General features: G+C 45.5%; 1 protein-coding gene across 11 annotated transcripts in view; it reads left to right on the top strand.

Annotated features, from left to right (window-relative positions):
* Window positions 1-22,321, top strand: part of LOC140391880 (spermatogenesis-associated protein 13-like) — a 524,178-nt gene that overhangs the window by 378,624 nt on the left and 123,233 nt on the right. For all 11 annotated transcript variants that reach the window (XM_072476884.1, XM_072476878.1, XM_072476877.1 and 8 more), the window contains one exon: window positions 104-1,903. In XM_072476884.1, coding sequence (XP_072332985.1) covers window positions 104-1,903 — 1,800 coding nt within the window. The remainder of the gene's footprint in view (window positions 1-103; window positions 1,904-22,321) is intronic.

Below are 22,321 nucleotides of genomic sequence, written 5' to 3'. Positions count from 1 at the left end.
AATTTATTATGTTCTCTATTTCTAGTTATACTCAAACTAGTGTTTCACCTTTGCCGGTGAATGTGAAAAGATTTGTTCAATCCTTTCTGTTTCCTTTCTGCAGGCACTCCAGTCCAGTGACGTGGTAACCTCTCACAACACATATGAAGAAGAGAAGGAAGGAAGTGAAGCTGAGGTGGAGCCAGTAAATGAAAATATCAGCAACCTAGATCTTATCAGCATCTATAGTAATGGCAACGTGAAATCTCTCCATAATGGATGGAGAAATACAAACACCTTGTATTCTGTAGATAATACAGATTCCAGAATGTTCCATAATTTATCACATCAGAATATAGGTAATGGTTACTGTGACCATAGTAACAACAATGAGCAGGAAATGGAAGAGAATAAGTTGAGTCCTTCAAAAATCATGCATTTTCTTTCAAATCCTAAGAAGAACACTAATTGTAACTCTGACAGTAGACCCCGTTCTGTGATATTGATGGGAAATTCCCCCACTTGGAATGCCTTAACATCTTTAAGGAAAATGGGTTCTTTCAAAAAGCTCAAGTCCTCGGTTTTTCAAGGAATTCAAGCCAGAGGAAACTCCGAGGTTTTAAATGTGGAAAATTTTGAAAATGTGCACAAACATGTGCAAAATGGTCATGCTGCGCAAATGCGGAACAGGTGTTCTTACACAGGCACTTTACAGGATTTGTGTAGTTCTGTGGAGGATGTGGCTTCTGATGGCTCAGAAACTGAAGATGTTGATGAAGCCTTTTTGCGCCACACCCACCGATCACGGAGCATTAGACGTGCTTACAGGATTGGACGGATAAATTTATTGGATTGTGATGAATCCCCAATTGAAGAGGACTCCATCAAGATTGTATCTCTTGGCGCTCAAGGATCAAACATTAGTGATCCAATAGTAACAAACTGTGAAAACCACAAAGCTATCTACAGGAGAAGCAAAAGCACTGACAATTTAAGTTTTTTCAAGAAAAGTTCATTTAAAAGGAAATCAACTTCTAACCTCACAGAGTTAAAAGTCCCCAATGAAAATGAAAGAATACGACGGACAGCAAGCACTTCGTCAGCAGATGAAAAAGTCAACGGCAATACTGAAAGGCGATCAAAACGTTGGAGGAGTCCGATTAGGGCTAAAGATTTTGACAGGATGCTAAGATTAGTGAGTAATGTTGCAGATGTTGCAAGGAGGCGAGAGAGTCAATCAAAGGAAAATTCACGTTCACATGAAAAAAGCGATCCAGCTCGACCTAACAGCAGGCTACATGATAATTATTCTCGAAGAGTTTCTAGCAGTGCTGACAGTGAAAAACACAGATTTTCTACACCCAACTGGAACCAACCTTCTTCCTTTCTTGCATCCCCGAATTCATTAACTCCCACAAATACTCAGACTGCTACTCTGCAGTTGGAAAAATCATTATTCTCACCAGAGCTTAAAACCACTCAGTCTTCTCAATGTTTGAGCTTAGCTGTAACAAAACCAAATAATCAATGTACCTTCTCTCCTGTTAGTCCTTCCACCAATGAAGTATTCTTTGATAATTCCAATGAAGACAAACATGCCAGTCAATTTACATTTGAAACTGAGCAGCCTAATATTCCAGTAAGACCAACTGCTCCTAAACCTCAAAGTCCTACCATTGAAAAGGTTAAACACAATATTACTTTTGACTGCCCAAATCAACATAGTACCTTGTCACTTAGTTCTATGGACAGTGATGGACGAACTGAAGGAACTATCTCAAAAGTTGAAAAATGTCCAGTATCATTTCAGGATCTGGTGCAAACAGTTTTCTATGATGATGGTAATGAAGACAGCGGGATAAGCAGCCATTCACAGCTTAGTCTGAATACAACAATTTCTGGAGTTGATGAGAAAAAGGAGGAGGTAGGATTTATGTACTGCTTATTTTTGCTACAAGAGACACATTTTGTTTGATTTATGTGAGGAGTTTGTGGGTTACATACATCTGTATATTGAATTTGCAACCTTGTGGGTGAGACAAGAATACTACTCGAGCTGTGGCTGACTCATATTATGCAGTATACATGACCATATACTTATAAAGATAATGAGAGATATGGGTAACAAAATTATAAATGTATTTGATAGTTCTATCTATATTAATACTTTAGCATTAACGATGCTGCAGCTGCAGAATTAGCAGCGATTGGAATGGGAAAGTGATGAGACTTTTAGTTCATGGTGTTGTAGATTATCTGTCCCAGCAACAACAGCGGTTAAAGAATAATTGGAACTGCAACTTTCCAATGGTTGGAATTATTTTTCCTTTTCATTATTTAGATTCCAACTGATGATTTTAAAAATGTTGGGTATTGTTTTGGCTTGGATAAGGCAGGGAAAGTAGTAATAGAATTTTGAAGTCTAATTTCCTAAATGCTAGATCAATATTACGTAAGCTTCTCTTATATTGTGATACCAGTTTTCTTTTTTGTGGGTCTACAATTCCACTGGTTAAGGAATTGGCTCGCTCATACTGGTCTCCTGCATTCTGAAGGAGATGCCATCAGTCATATTCTGTTAATACCATTCAAATGTTCCTGCTGTGGATGACTGTGTACTTTGTGATGAACGTAGGAATTTCAGATTTATGTTGTATTATATGTATATGGTACAGTAATGGCTAAAAGCCTGCTGCAGTAAGATTTTTAAAAATCCTTGTTTAAAATAACGGCAGACTCTCCAAACGATAATTAAGGCAGCATAAAAAATGAAATCATCCTTGTTTCAAACCATGCTTATGTTTAAAAGGACAAGCCTAATGGATTTTTGTTATTTCCAGGGAGTAGATAATTAGAGACATTGTGTTGAAACTTAAGTAATCTGGTCATTGGATTTGAGTGGGATAAGGATGATGTAACTAATGGGAAGAGCTGGGTCTGTATCAGGTGCCCAACAGGGAGTCAGTAAGATTAGATTTGGGCAGCAAGGTGGCACGATGTTAACATTGCTGCATCACGATTCTGAGGGCCCGAGTTCCATCACGGTCCCGGGTCACTGTCCATGTGGAGTTTGCACATTCTCCCCTGTCTGCGTGGGTCTGACCCCCACAACCCAAAGATATGCGGGGTAGGTGGATTGGCTACGCTAAATTGCCCCTTAATTGAATAAAAAAGGGAAAAAATAGCTAATATTACGAATCCTGATTGAGGTCTAACAATCTGTATTGGCACAAAGCATGTGGGGACATGGAAGAAGATAAATTCAGCTGCATGACTTCCCTGATGGTAACTATCAATAGGCTAGTCTGACAAAGCTTGTGCAACCATTCTGTGACATGATGAAGATCCCTGGCACTGAACACATAGCCCACAATTTATGTTGTTGCCTCAGGATATAAAAAAAGTAGGAGAAATTGTGGATTAGTGAAAAGTGAGAAGCAGGCCAGGAAGCATCTGTGGGAGAGAGAAACAGTTTTTAAAAAATATATTTTTATTAGGGTATCTGCAAGTTTTTATAATAATAACAATAACAACGACATAAACATGGTACAATAAACATTTCCACCCCCATCACCGCCTTCACACACCCCAACCATAAAACACAATCCGTGCCCCCCCCCCCCCGCCCGAATTATGCTTCTGCTGACATTTTAATTTTCCCCGAGAAAGTAGACGAATGGCTGCCATCTCCGGGTGAACCCAACCATTGACCCTCTTAAGATGAACTTTATTTTCTGTAGACTGAGAAACCCAGCCATGTCACTAACCCAGGTGTCTACACTCAGGGGACTTTGAGTCACTCCACATTAATAGATCCGTCTCCGGGCTACCAGGGAGGCAAAGGCCAAGACGTCGGCCTCTTTCGCCCCCTGAACGCCCGGCTCTTCCGACACTCCAAAGATCACAACCTCCGGACTCGGCACCACCCGTGTTTTGAGTACCGTGGACATTACCTTAGCGAAACCCTGCCAAAACCCTCTAAGCTTCGGGTATGCCCAAAACATGTGGACATGATTTGCTGGGCTTCCCGCGCACCTCGCACACATGTCCTCTACCCCAAAAAACTTGCTCATCCGGGCCACCGTCATGTGTGCCCGGTGAACTACCTTGAATTGTATCAGGCTAAGCCTGGCACATGATCATAGAATCATAGAAGTTTACAGCATGGAAACAGGCCCTTCGGCCCAACCAGTCCATGCCGCCCAGTTTTTTACCATTAAGCTAGTCCCAGTTGCCCGCACTTGGCCCATAACCCTCTATACCCATCTTACCCATGTAACCATCTAAATGCTTTTTGAAAGACACAATTGTACCCGCTTCTACTACTACCTCTGGCAGCCCATTCCAGACACTCACTACCCTCTGAGTGAAGAAATTGCCCCTCTGGGCCCTTCTGAATCTCTCCCCTCTCACCTTAAACCTATGCCCTCTAGTTTTAGACTCCCCTACCTTTGGGAAAAGATGTTGACTATCTACCTTATCTATGCCCCTCATTATTTTATAGACCTCTATAAGATCACCCCTAAGCCTCCTACGCTCCAGGGAAAAAAGTCCCAGTCTATCCAGCCTCTCCTTATAACTCAAACCATCAAGTCCCGGCAACATCCTAGTAAATCTTTTCTGCACTCTTTCTAGTTTAATAATATCCTTTCTATAATAGGGTGACCAGAACTGCACACAGTATTCCAAGTGTGGCCGTACCAATGTCTTGTACAACTTCAACAAGACGTCCCAACTCCTATATTCAATGTTCTGACCAATGAAACCAAGCATGCCGAATGCCTTCTTCACCACCCTGTCCACCTGCGACTCCACCTTCAAGGAGCTATGAACCTGTACTCCTAGATCTCTTTGTTCTATAACTCTCCCCAACGCCATACCATTAACTGATTAGGTCCTGGCCTGATTCGATCTGCCAAAATGCATCACCTCACATTTATCTAAATTAAACTCCATCTGCCATTCGTCGGCCCACTGGCCTAATTGATCAAGATCCCGTTGCAATCCTAGATAACCTTCTTCACTATCCACTGTGCCACCAATCTTGGTGTCATCTGCAAACTTACTAACCATGCCTCCTAAATTCTCATCCAAATCATTAATATAAATCACAAATAACAGTGGACCCAGCACCGATCCCTGAGGCACACCACTGGTCACAGGCCTCCAGTTTGAAAAACAACCCTCTACAACCACCCTCTGCCATCTGTCGTCCAGCCAATTTTGAATCCAATTGGCAACCTCACCCTGGATCCCGTGAGCTTTAACCTTCTGCAACAACCTACCATGCGGTACCTTGTCAAAGGCTTTGCTAAAGTCCATGTAGACAACGTCTACTGCACTACCCTCATCTACCTTCTTGGTCACTCCCTCAAAAAACTCAATCAAATTTGTGAGACATGATTTTCCACGCACAAAGCCATGCTGACTGCCCCGAATCAGTCCTTGCCTCTCTAAATGCTTGTAGATCCTGTCTCTCAGAATACCTTCTAGCAACTTACCTACTACAGACGTTAGGCTCACCGGTCTGTAGTTCCCAGGCTTTTCCCTGCTGCCCTTCTTAAACAAGGGCACAACATTCGCCACTCTCCAATCTTCAGGCACCTCACCTGTGGCTGCCGATGATTCAAATATCTCGGTTAGGGGACCCGCAATTTCCTCCCTAGCCTCCCACAACATCCTGGGATACATTTCATCAGGTCCCGGGGATTTATCTACCTTGATGCGCTTTAAGACTTCCAGCACCTCCTCCTCTGTAATATGCACACTTCTCAAGACATCACTATTTATTTCCCTTAGTTTCCTAACATCCATGCCTTTCTCCACCGTGAATACCGATGAGAAATATTCATTCAGGATCTCACCCAACTCTTGTGGCTCTGCACATAAATGCCCTTGTTGATCCTTAAGAGGCCCTACTCTGTCCCTAGTTACTCTTTTCCCCTTTATGTATCTGTAGAATCTCTTTGGATTCTCCCTTGCATTATTTGCCAAAGCAATTTCATGTCCCCTTTTTGCCCTCCTGATTTCCCTCTTAACTCTATTTCGACAATCTCTATACTCTTCAAGGGATCTACTTGATCCCAGTTGCTTATGTACGTCATATGCCTCCTTCTTCTTTTTGACCAGAGTCTCAATATCTCGAGTCATCCAGGGTTCCCTACTTCTACCAGCCTTGCCCTTCACTCTAAAGGGAATGTGCTTACCCTGCACCCTGGTTAACACATTTTTAAAAGCCTCCCATTTACCAGCCATCCCTTTGTCTGCCAATAGTCTCCCCCAATCTACCTCTGCAAGTTCCTGTCTGATACCATCAAAATTGGCCTTGCCCCAATTAAGAATTTTAACTCTTGGGCCAGACCTATCATTCTCCATAGCTATCTTAAAACTAATGGAATTATGGTCACTTGTCCCAAAGTGATCCCTCACTAGCACTTCTATCACTTGCCCTTCCTTATTTCCCAAGACGAGGTCAAGTTTTGCCCCCTCTCTAGTCGGTCCATCCACATACTGAATGAGAAATTCCTCCTGAATACACTCAACAAATTTTCCTCCATCCAAGCCCCTTATGCTATGACTGTCCCAGTCAATGTTGGGAAAGTTAAAGTCCCCTACTACTACCACCCTATTATTCTTGCAGCTATCTGTAATCTCCTTACATATTTGCTCCTCAATTTCCCGCTGACTATTTGGGGGCCTGTAGTACAGTCCTACCAAGGTGATCTCTCCCTTCTTATTTTTCAGTTCCACCCATATAGACTCAGTGGGCGAACCCTCGGATATATCCCCTCTAAGTACTGCCGTGATGTTCTCCCTAATCAAAAACGCCACTCCCCCTCCTCTCTTACCTCCTGTTCTATCCTTTCTATAGCATCTGTAGCCCGGAACATTGAGCTGCCAGTCCTGCCCCTCCCTTAGCCATGTTTCAGTCATAGCTATAATATCCCAGTCCCATGTGCCCGTCCATGCCCTGAGTTCATCCGCTTTGCCCGTCAGGCCCCTTGCATTGAAATAAATGCAGTTTAATGTAGACCTTCCTTGCTCTCTGCCCTGCTTTCTCTGGTCATGCTTTACACACTCTCCCTTCCTGCCTTTTGTTTCTGTCCCCACTGACTTCCTACATCGGTTCCCATCCCCCTGGCACATTAGTTTAAACCCTCCCCAACTGCACTAGCAAACACCCCCCCGAGAACATTGGTTCCGGTCCCACCCAGATGCAGACCGTCCGATTTGTACAGGTCCCACCTCCCCCAGAATCGGTCCCAATGTCCCAGGAATTTGAAACCCTCCCTCTTGCACCATCTCTCAAGCCACGTATTCATCCTAGCTATCCTGTCATTCCTACTCTGACTATCACGTGGCACTGGTAGCAATCCTGAGATTACTACCTTTGAGGTCCTACTTTTTAGTTTAACTCCTAACTCCCTAAATTCAGCTTGTAGGACCTCATCCCGTTTTTTACCTATATCGTTGGTGCCTATATGCACCACGACAGCTGGCTGTTCACCCTCCCCCTCCAGAATGCCCTGCAGCCGCTCCGAGACATCCTTGACCCTTGCACCAGGGAGGCAACATACCAACCTGGATTCTCGTTTGCGTCCGCAGAAACGCCTGTCTATTCCCCTTACGATTGAATCCCCTATCACTATAGCTCTGCCACTCTTTTTCCCGCCCTTCTGTGCAGCAGAGCCAGCCACGGTGCCATGAACCTGGCTGCTGCCACCTTCCCCTGGTGAGCCATCTCCCCCAACAGTTTCCAAAACGGTAAATCTGTTTTGGAGGGAGATGACCGCAGGGGATCCCTGCACTGCCTTCCTACTCTTCCTCTGTCTGTTGGTCACCCTTTCCCTATCTGCCTCAGTAATTTTAATCTGCGGTGTGACCAACTCACTGAATGTGCTTTCCACAACTTCCTCAGCATCGCGGATGCTCCAAAGTGAGTCCATCCGCAGCTCCAGAGCCGTCAAGCGGTCTAACAGGAGCTGCAGTTGGACACACTTCTTGCAGATGAAGGAGTCAGGGACACCAGAAGGGTCCCTGACTTGCCACATCTCACAAGAGGAGCATGACACGGGTCTGAGCTCTCCTGCCATGACTTAAACCTGAAGTTAAATTTGAACTACACTACACAGCTAGGAGAAAGTCAAAGAGAGAGAAATCACTTACCAGTTACAAGCCAAACACTTACCTGCTGGCTGTGATGTAGTTGCTCCAGAGACTCCCTCACAGGTCTGCTTCTCTGCACCTCTTTCAGGTGAGCACCAAATTCCCTTAACTAGTTAATTACTTTACTTAATTAACTTGATTTTTTTTTTTTTTTTTGTCACTCCCCTCTTACCCGAACTCAGCCTTACCCAAACTCAGATACACTCTGTTTGCCTTCAGCACTCTGTTTCCATAGGCACTTCAGCCACACCCTTTGTATCCTTCCTGATTTACAGTCAGCCAATAGGCCTGCTCCCAAAACTGATCTCTCTTCCGAACAGCTGACCTGCAAGGTAAGTAAGTGGTTATGCAGTACTTACCTCACCCACAGCGCGCCCTTTTAAACTGCCCCCTCTGCCTCGCAGCTCCCGCGCTTTTTGAAACTCCCGCGCTGTTTCCAAGGTCCTGGCTCCCTCTCTCTCCCGAACAGCTGACCTGCAAGGTAAGGAAGTGGTTATGCAGTACTTACCTCACCCACAGCGCGCCCTTTTAAACTGTCCCCTCTGCCTCGCAGCTCCCGCGCTTTTTGAAACTCCCGCGCTGTTTCCAAGGTCCTGGCTCCCTCTCTCTCCCGAACAGCTGACCTGCAAGGTAAGGAAGTGGTTATGCAGTACTTACCTCACCCACAGCGCGCCCTTTTAAACTGTCCCCTCTGCCTCGCAGCTCCCGCGCTTTTTGAAACTCCCGCGCTGTTTCCAAGGTCCTGGCTCCCTCTCTCTCCCGAACAGCTGACCTGCAAGGTAAGGAAGTGGTTATGCATGAGGATGTATTAACCCTGCTTAGGGCATCTGCCCACAGACCCACCTCTATCACTCCTCCTAGCTTTTCTTCCCACTTGCCCTTAAGCTCCTCCACCTGAGTTTCCTCCAATTCCAAAAGTTCCTGGTAAATATCTGATACCTTCCCCTCTCCCACCCAGGTACTGGAGACCACTCTGTTCTGCATCTCCCATGGCAGCAGCAGCGGGAAGGCCGAACCTACCTTCTCAAGAAGTCTCGCACCTGCAGATACCTAAACCTGCTGGCAATTCAAATTTATTCTCCAAGGCTTTCAAGCTGGGAAAGCTCCCGTCTATAAATAGATCCCCCATCCTCCTAATTCCTGCCTTTTGCCATCTCCAGAACCCACCATCCAGCCTACCCGATACAAACCGATGATTATTAGAAATCGGGGTCCAAACCGATGCTGCCTCCACTCTCTTATATCTCCTCCACTGCCCCCAGATTCTCAGAGCTGCCACCACCACCGGAATTGTGGAGTATCGGGCTGGCGAGTACGGAAGAGGTGCCGTTATCAGTGCTCCCAAACTTGTGTTTTTACATGTTGCCGCCTCCATCCGCTCTCACACCGAACCCCCGCCCCCCACTTCCTAATCCATGGCTATATTAGCCGCCCAGTAGTAATTACAAAAGTTTGGCAGCGCCAACCCACCCTCCCCCCGACTAGAGAGAAACAGAGTTAATGGGCACGATTCTCCAGCCTCATTACACTCTTGCTCAAACAAAACGAGACTGGTGAATAGCGGGAGAGGCCAAAAATGAGATCCACGCCACTTGCCAAACAGTTTGCAATGCAACTGGCCCGCACCCGTAGGCGAAATCGGGATCACGCTCCAATTTGCATACAATTAACGGGAGCCACCCCATATTCAGCGGCCTCCCCAGCAAGTGGCGCCAATTCGTACTCATTTTGAAAAATGTGAACCTGGCGGAAGGGCTTCTTTGGGGAGCCAAGGAGGTGGGTAGCAACCTTTGCCATCCGACAAAGATCGTGGGGGCGCTCGCCCTGCCAACTCATTGCTCGGTGGGGGGATGAGGGACCGTCGGCTGGGGATGGGGGCCTCTCCACCGGGATGGGGGGGGGGGGCGCAGGTGGCGAGGGGGGGGGGGGGGGTGTCGTTGGTGTCGCCTCACTCGTGTTGCCCAGTGTAGGTCGTTGATCCAAGGAAAAAGCATTTTATACGAGATTGATCAATATAATCTGCTCAACGGAGGACTGTGGTGAAAACGTGGGCACAACTGATCATACCATGCATTGAATTATAGATCAGAACTTCTAACATGGGTAAATTTTCATCTTCACTGTGACTGAGGGTTTTTTGCTCATTGTAGAACCTGTCTAGCTTTTATCCTATTGAAGTTAATGATGAAAACAAAATAGGTGTGTTTTACAGCAGATTGTATGGTATTATCATAAATATAAGATCTGCAAAGGTTAATGAAATGTCTAGAATAGCCACAAGATGGAGCTGGAGTTGCAAGTATATAAGACAAGTATATAAGAATATAAGATATATAAGCCTTGTGGGGGAGAGAAGTAAAGGAGTTAGCTAGAGTACAGACTAATGGAAAGATAGTGTGAGTAAGAGCTGATCATAGTTTATAATAGAATAGAGATTAGTTGTAGATGAGTGTAGATTATATGTTAAAATCAACTATGTATTATTTAGGAGTACATGTCAAATCCAAATTAGTAGTGTAAATAAATTTCTAGCTTTGTTTAAGTTAAAGCTATTTTGTGGTCTTTGCGAACACTACACCAACCATCCTGAATTTAGCAACACAAAGAACACCACAGTTTGGTGTTCTGCTTTGCCAGATTACTACCCATATGGCAAAATGGACGGCTGCCTAGTATTTCAATAACCTGAAGTTAATTTATGTGCATGCAAATATTTTTTAAAATAAATTTAGTGTACCCAATTCATTTTTTCCAATTAAGGGGCAATTTAGCGTGGCCAATCCAACTAACCTGCACATCTTTTGGGCTGTGGGGGCGAAACCCACGCAAACACGGGGAGAATGTGCAAACTCCACACGGACAGTGACCCAGAGCCCGGATCAAACGTGAGGCCTCGGTGCCGTGAGGCAGCAGTGCTAACCACTGGCCACTGTGCTGCCCATGTACATGCAAATATATATTTTTTTGATTTAGAGTACCCATTTTTTCCATTTAAGGGGCAACTTAGCGTGGCCAATCCACCTAGCCTGCACATCTTTGGGTTGTGGGGGCGAAACCCACGCAAACATGGTGAGAATGTGCCAATTCCACACGGACAGTGACCCAGAGCCGGGATCGAACCTGGGACCTCGGTGCTGTGAGACAGCAATGCTAAGCACTGCGCCACCGTGCTGCCCATGTACATGCAAATATAACCCTACAGAAAGATGTTGACTTCTGGCATGTATACTACAATTTTATTTGTGCACTTCACAATTCTAATTTTATCCCTTTTGTGATCTATGACTGCAATGGCATGAGAAGAATTCTTGCTGACCCCGTTTATGCTGCCCTTCACAAACAGGATGCTTTCCATTTCTAGTGCACCCTGCTTTTCAAATATGTCTAATTGAAGCAGTCCAATTAGAACATAGAACATAGAACGATACAGCGCAGTACAGGCCCTTCGGCCCACGATGTTGCACCGAACAAAAGCCATCTAACCTACACTATGCCATTATCATCCAGATGTTTATCCAATAAACTTTTAAATGCCCTCAATGTTGGCGAGTTCACTACTGTAGCAGGTAGGGCATTCCACGGCCTCACTACTCTTTGCGTAAAGAACCTACCTCTGACCTCTGTCCTATATCTATTACCCCTCAGTTTAAAGCTATGTCCCCTCGTGCCAGCCATTTCCATCCGCGGGAGAAGGCTCTCACTGTCCACCCTATCCAACCCCCTGATCATTTTGTATGCCTCTATTAAGTCTCCTCTTAACCTTCTTCTCTCCAACGAAAACAACCTCAAGTCCATCAGCCTTTCCTCATAAGATTTTCCCTCCATACCAGGCAACATCCTGGTAAATCTCCTCTGCACCCGCTCCAAAGCCTCCACGTCCTTCCTATAATGCGGTGACCTGAACTGTACGCAATACTCCAAATGCGGCCGTACCAGAGTTCTGTACAGCTGCAACATGACCTCCTGACTCCGGAACTCAATCTCTCTACCAATAAAGGCCAACACTCCATAGGCCTTCTTCACAACCCTATCAACCTGGGTGGCAACTTTCAGGGATCTATGTACATGGACACCTAGATCCCTCTGCTCATCCACACTTCCAAGAACTTTACCATTAGCCAAATATTCCGCATTCCTGTTATTCCTTCCAAAGTGAATCACCTCACACTTCTCTACATTAAACTCCATTTGCCACCTCTCAGCCCAGCTCTGCAGCTTATCTATATCCCTCTGTAACCTGCTACATCCTTCCACACTATCGACAACACCACCGACTTTAGTATCGTCTGCAAATTTACTCACCCACCCTTCTGCGCCTTTCTCTAGGTCATTGATAAAAATGACAAACAGCAACGGCCCCAGAACAGATCCTTGTGGTACTCCACTTGTAACTGAACTCCATTCTGAACATTTCCCATCAACCACCACCCTCTGTCTTCTTTCAGCTAGCCAATTTCTGATCCACATCTCTAAATCACCCTCAATCCCCAGCCTCCGTATTTTCTGCAATAGCCTACCGTGGGGAACCTTATCAAACGCTTTGCTGAAATCCATATACACCACATCAACTGCTCCACCCTCGTCTACCTGTTCAGTCACCTTCTCAAAGAACTCAATAAGGTTTGTGAGGCATGACCTACCCTTCACAAAGCCATGCTGACTATCCCTGATCATATTATTCCTATCTAGATGATTATAAATCTTGTCTCTTATAATCCCCTCCAAGACTTTACCCACTACAGACGTGAGGCTCACCGGTCTATAGTTGCCGGGGTTGTCTCTGCTCCCCTTTTTGAACAAAGGGACCACATTTGCTATCCTCCAGTCCTCTGGCACTATTCCTGTAGCCAATGATGACATAAAAATCAAAGCCAAAGGTCCAGCAATCTCTTCCCTGGCCTCCCAGAGAATCCTAGGATAAATCCCATCAGGACCCGGGGACTTATCTATTTTCAGCCTGTCCAGAATTGCCAACACCTCTTCCCTACGTACCTCAATGCCATCTATTCTATTAGCCTGGGTCTCAGCATTCTCCTCCACAACATTATCTTTTTCCTGAGTGAAAACTGACGAAAAATATTCATTTAGTATCTCGCCTATCTCTTCAGACTCCACACACAACTTCCCATCCCTGTCCTTGACTGGTCCTACTCTTTCCCTAGTCATTCGCTTATTCCTGACATACCTATAGAAAGGGGCTGTTTATGAGTATGGGAAGAAGTCAGGGCGTATGTTGGCAGGTCAGCTCCTTAAGGAGGCAATGGTGAGGAAGATAGTTTTGGGTGCTGGACGCTGGACAAGACAGGGAAGTCGGTGGTAGCTCCGGAACAGGTTAATAAGGTGTTCGAGAAGTTCTATAGGAACTTGTATAAGACGGAGCCACCGGAGGAGGAGTGGGAGATGAGGGAGTTTTTGGGTGGCCGAGTGCCCGAGATTGGGATTGGTGGAGAGGGCAGGACTGAAGGAGCTGGTGGAGGAGGTGAAGGTGACTGCATCCTCTCAGTCAGGGAAGGCAGCAGGGCCCAACGGGTTCTCATTCGAATTTTAGAAAAGATTTAAGGATAGGCTGGCGCCATCGATGGTGGGAATGTTTGAGGACATGATGATCAGAGGTGTCTTGCCACAGACGATGGGGTAGGCCTCCATCTCGTTGTTAATTAAGAAGGGCAAGCATCCGGTAGATTCTGCGTCGTCTAGGCCCATATCTCTGCTGAATGTAGACGCCAAGATATTGGTAAAGGTGTTGCCATTAAGGTTGGAGTGATGCCTTCCAAAGGTGATTGGGGAGGACCAGACAGGGTTCTTAAAGGGCAGACAATTGTCCTTGAATGTGAGGAAGCTGTTGAATGTGGTTCATTTCTCTAGCATAGGGAAGGGAGACTGAGTGGTGATGGCGTTGGATGCGGAGAAGGCGTCTGGTCGAGTGGAGTTATTTTGTGGTGGTATTGGAAAAATTTAGAATTGGGCCAAAGTTTGTGATGTGGGTGCAGCTGCTAGATAAGGAGCCTATGGCGAGCTTGTGCTCAAATAGTATGAACTCAGGGTATTTTGCATTGCACAGGGTACAAGACAGGATGCTCCAGGTCCCCCCTGCTGTTTGTATTGGCTATAAAACCCATGACCATTGCGCTGAGGAGCTTGGGATTGTGGGAGGGGGGGTGGGGGTTGGTGGAACATAGGGTGCCCTTGTGTGCAGATGATTTGTTGCTGTATATTTCGGAGCTGAGCTCTTTCAGAGATTTGGGACGTTTTCAGGGTACAAATTGAATTTAGGGAAAAGTGAGTACTTTTTGGTCTCCTGCCCAGTAATGGGAACGGGGTGGGGGGGCTGCTATTTCGTCTGGCAGCTTCTCATTTTATGTGTCTGGGGTTTCAGATGGCCTGTGATTGGGCAGAGCTTTGGAATTTAATTCCACTAGCTTGGTGGGGAGGGTGAAGATGGGAAGGTGATTTGCTGAGGTGGCACAATCTCCCTCTGTCATTGGCGGGCCAGGTGCAGGCAGTAAAGATTAATGTTTTGCCGGGATTCTTGTTCTTGTTTCAATGCCTGCTGTTCATTTTGCCTATGGTGTTTTTTAGGGGGGTGGACAGGCTGATGTTGTTTATTTGGGCGGGGAAGGTGGCTAGGATTAGGAAGTTGGGGGTGGGGGGGGGGGGGCTGGATGGAGGCTAGGTCTCCCAAATTTGATGTATTATTATTGGGCGGCAAATGCAGAGAAGATTTGGGGATGGAGCAGGAAGGGGGTTGGGCTTTTGTGGGTGAGGATGGAGTTGGGCTCTTGCAGGGGGTTGGGGTTATGGGCACTGGCAATGGCACCGCGCCTGATGGCTCCAGGGAGGTATTTGGTCAGTCCGGTGGTGGTGGCCACGTTGAAGATCTGGAGGCATTTTAGGTTGGGAGCTGGGTCAGGGGGGATGTCTATTAGGGGTAATCATGTGTTTGAGCTGGGAGGATGGACGCAAGGTTCCAGGGATGGGAAGAAAGGGGATTAAGGAAATTATGGATGTTTCTGGGAGAACGATTTGTGAATTTGGAGGAGTTGGGCGAGAAGTGGGGCAATGTTTCTGGCATATGCAGGTGCTGGACTTTGTGAGGAAGGTCTTCCCGACCCTCCCGATAGCGCCTGCCTCCTCGTTGCTGTCAGTGGGATGGGGCGGGAGGGGCTTGACAGGGGGGTGGTGTCAGTGTTTTACGGGAGGATTATGGAGGAGGATGAGGTGTCCATGGTGCTGAGGAGGACCTGTGGTGCGAGGTGCTGCAGAGGATAAATGCCTTGACTTTGTGCACGAGGCTGGGGCTGATACAGCTGAAGGTAGTGTACAGGGCGCACCTCGCAAAGTCTAAGATGAGCTGGTTTTTCGTAGGGGTGGAGGATGTCTGTGGCAATATGGGAGGGGTCCTGTGAACCACATACATATGTTTTGCAACATCTCAGGGGCTTTACACTAAAAGCCATATTCGGAGTGTCAGACCAGTCGAGTTGCCAGCCGGTGCAGGGGTAGATGTTTTAGCCTTCATCTCGCTGATTGCTTGTCGGCGGGTCTTGTTGGGATGGAGGTCAGCTTATGCACCATGAGCCTTGGCATGGCGGGGGGGACCTGCTGGAGATTTTAACCCTGCAAAAGGTGACATTTTCTTAAAAGGAGTTGAGTGATGGGTTCTACAATTGCTGGGGTTTGTTTATCATGCACTTTGGAGAGTTGGTTACCGTTGAACATTGAGGGACGGGTTTCGGGGGGGGGGGGGGGGGGGGCGGTTGTGAATTGTAAAACTGTTGAAAATTTGTTGAATAAAAATACATTTTAAAATAAAGTGCAACTGTGATTTAAAGTGCACTCGTGTGGAACTTCTTGCTGAAGTTTGACAGATCTGTGAACCGTCAAGGAAGACATTCTGCAATTTGATTATTGCCCTCTCTTGGTTGTTTCTGGTATTGCATTATTTAGCAAAAATGGAACAATTTACTATGGAAACAATGCCCCACATTGGCTGTCATTGTGAGATGACATTGTTCATTAAATTACAATACTGTTTGAGAGATAATCTTATTTTATTCGTTCCATTCCAAATAAAGCTTCGTTACAATATTGAATTTGTAAAAACATTCACTGACATTGTTCCAAGCACAATATAGTGAGTCACCTGAGGAAGGAGCAGTGCTCCGAAAGCTGATGATTCGAAACAAACCTGTGGGACTTTAACCTGGTGTAGTAAGACTTCTTACTTTGAATCGATGGGTCATTCATGATTTATAAAAAGATGATAAATAATATAATCTTTATTAGTGTCACAAGTAGGTTTACATTAACACTGCAATGAAGTTACTGTGAAAATCCCTAGTCGCCACATGACAGCGGCTGTTTGGGTACATTGAGGGTGAATTCAGAATGTCCAATTCCCCTGACAAGCACGTCTTTTGGGTCTTGTGGGAGGAAACCCACGCAGACACTTGGAGAACGTGCAGATTACACACAGACAGTGACCCAAGCCGGGAATTGAACCCGGGTCCCTGACGCTGTGAAGCAACAGTGTTAACCACTGAGCTACCATGCCACCCTATAGCTCTTGCATCAATGAATATACTGCTTTGTGAATTTTTAATTTGGTTATAGTGCAAATATTTAAGTTGAGAATAATCAGTCCCGGCTGCTGCTTCTGATACTTTTGCTGGAAAATGGAACAAAATTTGAACAAAAGATGAGAAGGGAAAACTGAGCATCACTATTATCCCCTGATTATGTAGCATGCTAATACTTACCAATGGCCCTCACAGATGAAGAACTGCTGCTTCGATGAAGAATTATTAATGAATATTATTCTTTAGCAATACTGTCAGGAATGTAGAAAATTAGAGGAGGAAGAGAAGGAATTAAAATTGGTTGAGGAACACAATTATGACCTGTTTATCTTTTCCTTTTTTTAATATAAATTTAGAGTACCCAATTCATTTTTTCCAATTAAGGGGCAATTTAGCGTGACCAATCCACCTAGCCTGCACATCTTTTGGGTTGTGGGGGCGAAACCCATGCAAACACGGGGAGAATGTGCAAACTCCACACACAGTGACCCAGAGCCAGGATCAAACCTGGGACCTCGGCGTTGTGAGGCTGCAGGGCTAACCCACTGCTCTACCGTGCTGCCCCTGTTTATCTTTTCTATTGAAAAGGGGGGAAGGGATAAACAAGGGAACTAAAGACCAGTCTGTCTAACCTCAGTGGTGGGGAAACTAGTGGAAGCAATTCTGAGAGACAGAATTAATCTGCATTGAAAGAGGTAGGGATTAATCAAGAACAGTCAGCATGGTTTTGTTAAGGGAAGATCATGTCTGACCAACTTGGTTGAGTTTTTCAAAGAGGTGACTAGGTGTGTAGATGAGGGAAATGCATTTGACGTAGTCTACTTAGACTTTCGCAAGGCTTTTGATAAGGTCCCACATGGGAGACTGATAGTGAAGGTAAGAGCCCATGGGATCCAAGGAAATTTGGCAAATTGGACCCCAAATTGGGTGAGTAGGAAGCATGATGGTCGAGGGGGGGTTTACTGACTGGAAACCTGTGTCCAGTGGGGTCCCGCAGGTATCAGTGTTGGGACATGATTGAGATGTATAAAATTATGAGGGACATCGATCGAGTAGACAGGAACAAACATTTCCCCTTGGTGGCGGGGTCAATGACCAAGGGCCATAGAGTTAAGGTGAGGAGCAGGAGGTTTAGAGGGTATGTGAGGAAAATCCTTTTTACTCAGAGGATGGTGGGAGTTTGGAATTCGCAGTCTGAAAGGGTGGTGAAGGTAGAGACCCTCATAACATTTAGGAAGTATTTAGATATGCACTTTTAATCCCAAGGCATACAAGGCTATGGGCCAAGTGCTGGAAAATGGGATTAGAATGGTTAGGTGGTTGTTTTTGACTGCGCAGATGTGATGGGCTGAAGGGCTTTTTCTATGCTGTATGATTCTATGACTGTAAAACTGGTTGATTTTCTTTTAAAGTAAGACTTATAACATATTTGCTTCAGTTCTTGGTCTTTCTCCACATACATTTGTCATGTTTTCAGATCTTGCAAGAGAGCTAATCCCCTAAAGATGGATTATTCTTAAAAAAAGATGTGGGTTTCCCAGTGATTGGTGCAAATAAATGCACAATATGATCATAGGATTTATACTGCAACAACCAAACTAAAATCAACTTGGATGAGACATTACCTAGTGGGCAACTATTGCACTAAACTAGAGAAGGTATTTGCCTCATTAACTAATTAAGCAACCAGAAACCCCACACCACATTTATAAATTATACTCCGATGTGCAACTTTCTGATGATTCAACAGACAGTTTTCTCCCTGCCCTACCAGGATGAGTCTTTCAGGGTCCTTTTATAAAAGCCTATTCGCTCAATCTTGAGTATAGTCAAATTGATTTCCAGCAGAAGGCACCCTCTGACAGATCCTGAGTCTTTAATTTAAAAAAAATTTAGAGTACCCAATTAATTTTTTCCAATTAAGGGAAAGTTTTGCGTGGCCAATCCACCTCACCTGCACATCTTTGGGTTGTGGGGGCGAAACCCACGCAAACACGGGGAAAATGTGCAAACTTCACACGGACAGTGACCCAGAGCCGGGATCGAATCTGGGACCTTCGATATGGGGGCCAAAACAGCTCACAATATTCCAAATGGAGTCTGACCAGAGCCTTATACAGCCTCATGCAAACATCCCTGCTCTTGAATTCTATCCCTCTCGAAATTAATGTTAACATTGCATTTGCTTTCCAAACTACCAACAGAACCTGGATGTTAACCATAAGATAATCCTGAACTAGGACTCCTAAGTCTCTTTGTGATTCAGATTGCCAAAGCCTTTCCCCATTTAGAAAATAGTCTATGCCTCTTTTCTTCCTACCAAAGTGCATAACCTCACACTTTTCCACATTGTAGTCCACCTGCCACTTCTTTGCCCACTCTCCCAGCCTGTCCAAATTCTTTTGCAGCCTTCCCACTTCCTTAACATTACCTATCATAGTATCCCTACAGTGCAGAATGAGGATATTTGGTCCATCGAGTCTGGTCTTTGAAAATTTTGAGATCCTGAGAACCAACTTTGAGTCCTCTACTAATGTTATTTATGAACACTATGAATTCAATACCAGAGTTCAGGAAGAGGGAGAATGTTGATCAATATGCACAGAGACATTGTGAATCTTGAGAGCTTGAGCAACTGAAAGAATTATATCATCAAAGATAGGATTGTCATGGGAACAAGTGATGCTGCCATGAGAGCATGCCTGCTGAAAGAAGATTAATTTACTCTCAAGAAAGCGATTGACATGGAAACGCTCAGGTTGTTAATTGTCAGCTGAAGGCTATTAATTCAAGAACTGATTAGGCTTTTCACTGTGCTGGGAGGCAGTTCAGGTTTTGCAAGCCAGGACGGTGAAGAAAAGGAAGAACTATTTGCAAAAGGGCCAACAGAAAGAGGAAGGCCTGGATATAAATATCATGAAAGACACTACATAAAGGGAAGCATGTTGGATGTGAAGAAATCAGTGTTCCAACTGCAAGAAGCTGAATCACTTGCATGCATGTGTTATCCTGCAAATAAGAAAAGCTAGCCTATAAAGACATTGGAGAGATATTGGAAGACATTATGACAAATCGTTCTACACCCTAGACAAGAGTAGTCCCAGCAAACCAGATAACTGAGGAGGTGCCTTCGAGAAGATTGGTATGGTCAATGTTATCAAAGTTGCAGACAGGTTAGAGAAGGATGAGAGGAATAGTTTACCACAATCGCAGTCAGGTACAATGTAATTTGTGACTTTGAGGTTCCGACTATGATGGGGTGAAAACATGGTTAAAGGGAGATAGAAGGGATGTGAAAAAGCAAATGAGAGAAGCAAAGAGGAAGCATGAAAAGAGACTGGCAGCTATTATAAAAGGGAATCTCAAAGTTGTCTATAGGCATCTAAATAGTAAAAAGTTGGTAAAAGGAGCGATGGAGCCAGTTGGCGACCAAAAATGGAATTTACACATGGAGGCGGGGCATAGCTGGAGTATTACCAAGGAAAGAAGCGCTGCCAATTCATGGAGGAAAAGAAGGTAATTCAGACGCTAGAATGAGTTAAGATTAATAAGGCAAGAGATATAGGCCAGCATAGTGGTGCAGTTGTTAGCACTGCGGTCTCACGGCGCCGAGGTGCCAGGTTCAATCCCGGCTCTGGGTCACTGTCCGTGTGGAGTTTGCACATTCTCTCCGTGTTTGCGTGGGTTTCTCTCCCACAACCTAAAGATGTGCAGGGTAGGTTGATTGACAATGCTAAAAATCAAAAAGGGTCATAGTACAGAGTACAGAGACTGCGGAGAACTCAGTGAATGGACCCAGTAAGGCTAAGAGAAATAAAACACAGGGAGAGTGCTCAAAACATGATCGGACAAGAAAGCAGGGCAGAGAGCAAGGGAAGTCGAGATTAAGCTGCATTTATTTCAATGCCAGAGGCCTGACGGGCAACACAGATGAACTCAGGACTTGGATGGGGAATTGGAACTGGGATATTATAGCTATTACTGAAACATGGCTAAGGGAGGGGCAGGACTGGCAGCTCAATGTTCCAAGATTCGGATGCTATAGGGAAGATAGAACATGAGGTCAGAGAGGAGGGGGAGTGCATTTTTGATTAGGGCGAATAACACGGCAGTACAGAGAGAGGATATATCCAAGTGTTCACCCACTGAGTCTATATGGGTAGAACTGATAAATAAGAAGGGAGAGATCACTTTTGATAGGATTGCACTACAGATCACCAAATAGTCAGTGGGAATTTGAGGAGTAATTAGGTGAGATAACAGATAGCTGCAAGAAAATAGGGTGGTAATAGTTGGGGACTTTACTTCCCCAACATTAACTGGGACAGCCATAGCATTAGGGGCTTAGATGGAGAGAAATTTGTTGGGTGTATTCAGGATCCAGATCCTTTATCTAAACCTGTCGCCTATTTTCCAAGGATCTACTTCCCTCTGTTCCCCGCCCGTTCATATATCTGTCTAGATGCATCTTAAATGACGCTATCGTGCCCGCCTCTACCACCTCCGCTGGCAAAGCGTTCCAGGCACCCACCACCCTCTGCGTAAAAAACTTTCCATGCACATCTCCCTTAAACTTTCCCCCTCTCACCTTGAAATCGTAACCCCTTGTAATTGACACTCCCACTCTTGAAAAAAGCTTGTTGCTATCCACCCTGTCCATACCTCTCATAATTTTGTAGACCTCAATCAGGTCCCCCTCAACCTCCGTCTTTCCAACAAAAACAATCTTAATCTACTCAACCTTTCTTCATAGCTAGCACCCTCCATACCACGCAACATCCTGGTGAACCTCCTCTGTCTCCGAACGGGTAGAGGGAATCCTGAAGGGGGAGGGCAAACAGGCAGAGGTCGTTGTACATATTGGTACTAACGACATAGGCAGGAAGGGGCATGAGGTCCTGCAGCAGGAGTTCAGGGAGCTAGGCAGAAAGTTAAAAGACAGGACCTCGAGGGTTGTAATCTCGGGATTACTCCCTGTGCCACGTGCCAGTGAGGCTAGAAATAGGAAGATAGAGCAGACAAACACGTGGCTAAACAGCTGGTGTAGGAGGGAGGGTTTCTGTTATCTGGACCACTGGGAGCTCTTCCGGGGCAGGTGTGACCTGTATAAGATGGACGGGTTGCATCTAAACCGGAGAGGCATAAATATCCTGGCCGCGAGGTTTGCTAGTGTCACACGGGAGGGTTTAAACTAGTATGGCAGGGGGGTGGGCACGGGAGCAATAGGTCAGAAGGTGAGAGCATTGAGGGAGAACTAGGGAATAGGGACAGTGTGGCTCTGAGGCAGCGCAGACGGGGAGAAGTTGCTGAACACAGCGGGTCTGGTGGCCTGAAGTGCATATGTTTTAATGCAAGGAGCATTACGGGTAAGGCAGATGAACTTAGAGCTTGGATTACTACTTGGAACTATGATGTTGTTGCCATTACAGAGACCTGGTTGAGGGAAGGGCAGGATTGGCAGCTAAACGTTCCAGGATTTAGATGTTTCAGGCGGGATAGAGGGGGATGTAAAAGGGGAGGCGGAGTTGCGCTACTTGTTCAGGAGAGTATCACAGCTATACAGCGAGAGGACACCTCAGAGGGCAGTGAGGCTATAT

This window comes from Scyliorhinus torazame, chromosome 15 (assembly GCF_047496885.1).
Source record: "Scyliorhinus torazame isolate Kashiwa2021f chromosome 15, sScyTor2.1, whole genome shotgun sequence".
Lineage (NCBI taxonomy): Eukaryota > Metazoa > Chordata > Chondrichthyes > Carcharhiniformes > Scyliorhinidae > Scyliorhinus > Scyliorhinus torazame.
The sequence above is the reverse complement of the archived record's forward strand: the minus strand, read 5'-3'. Positions and strand labels throughout refer to the sequence as shown.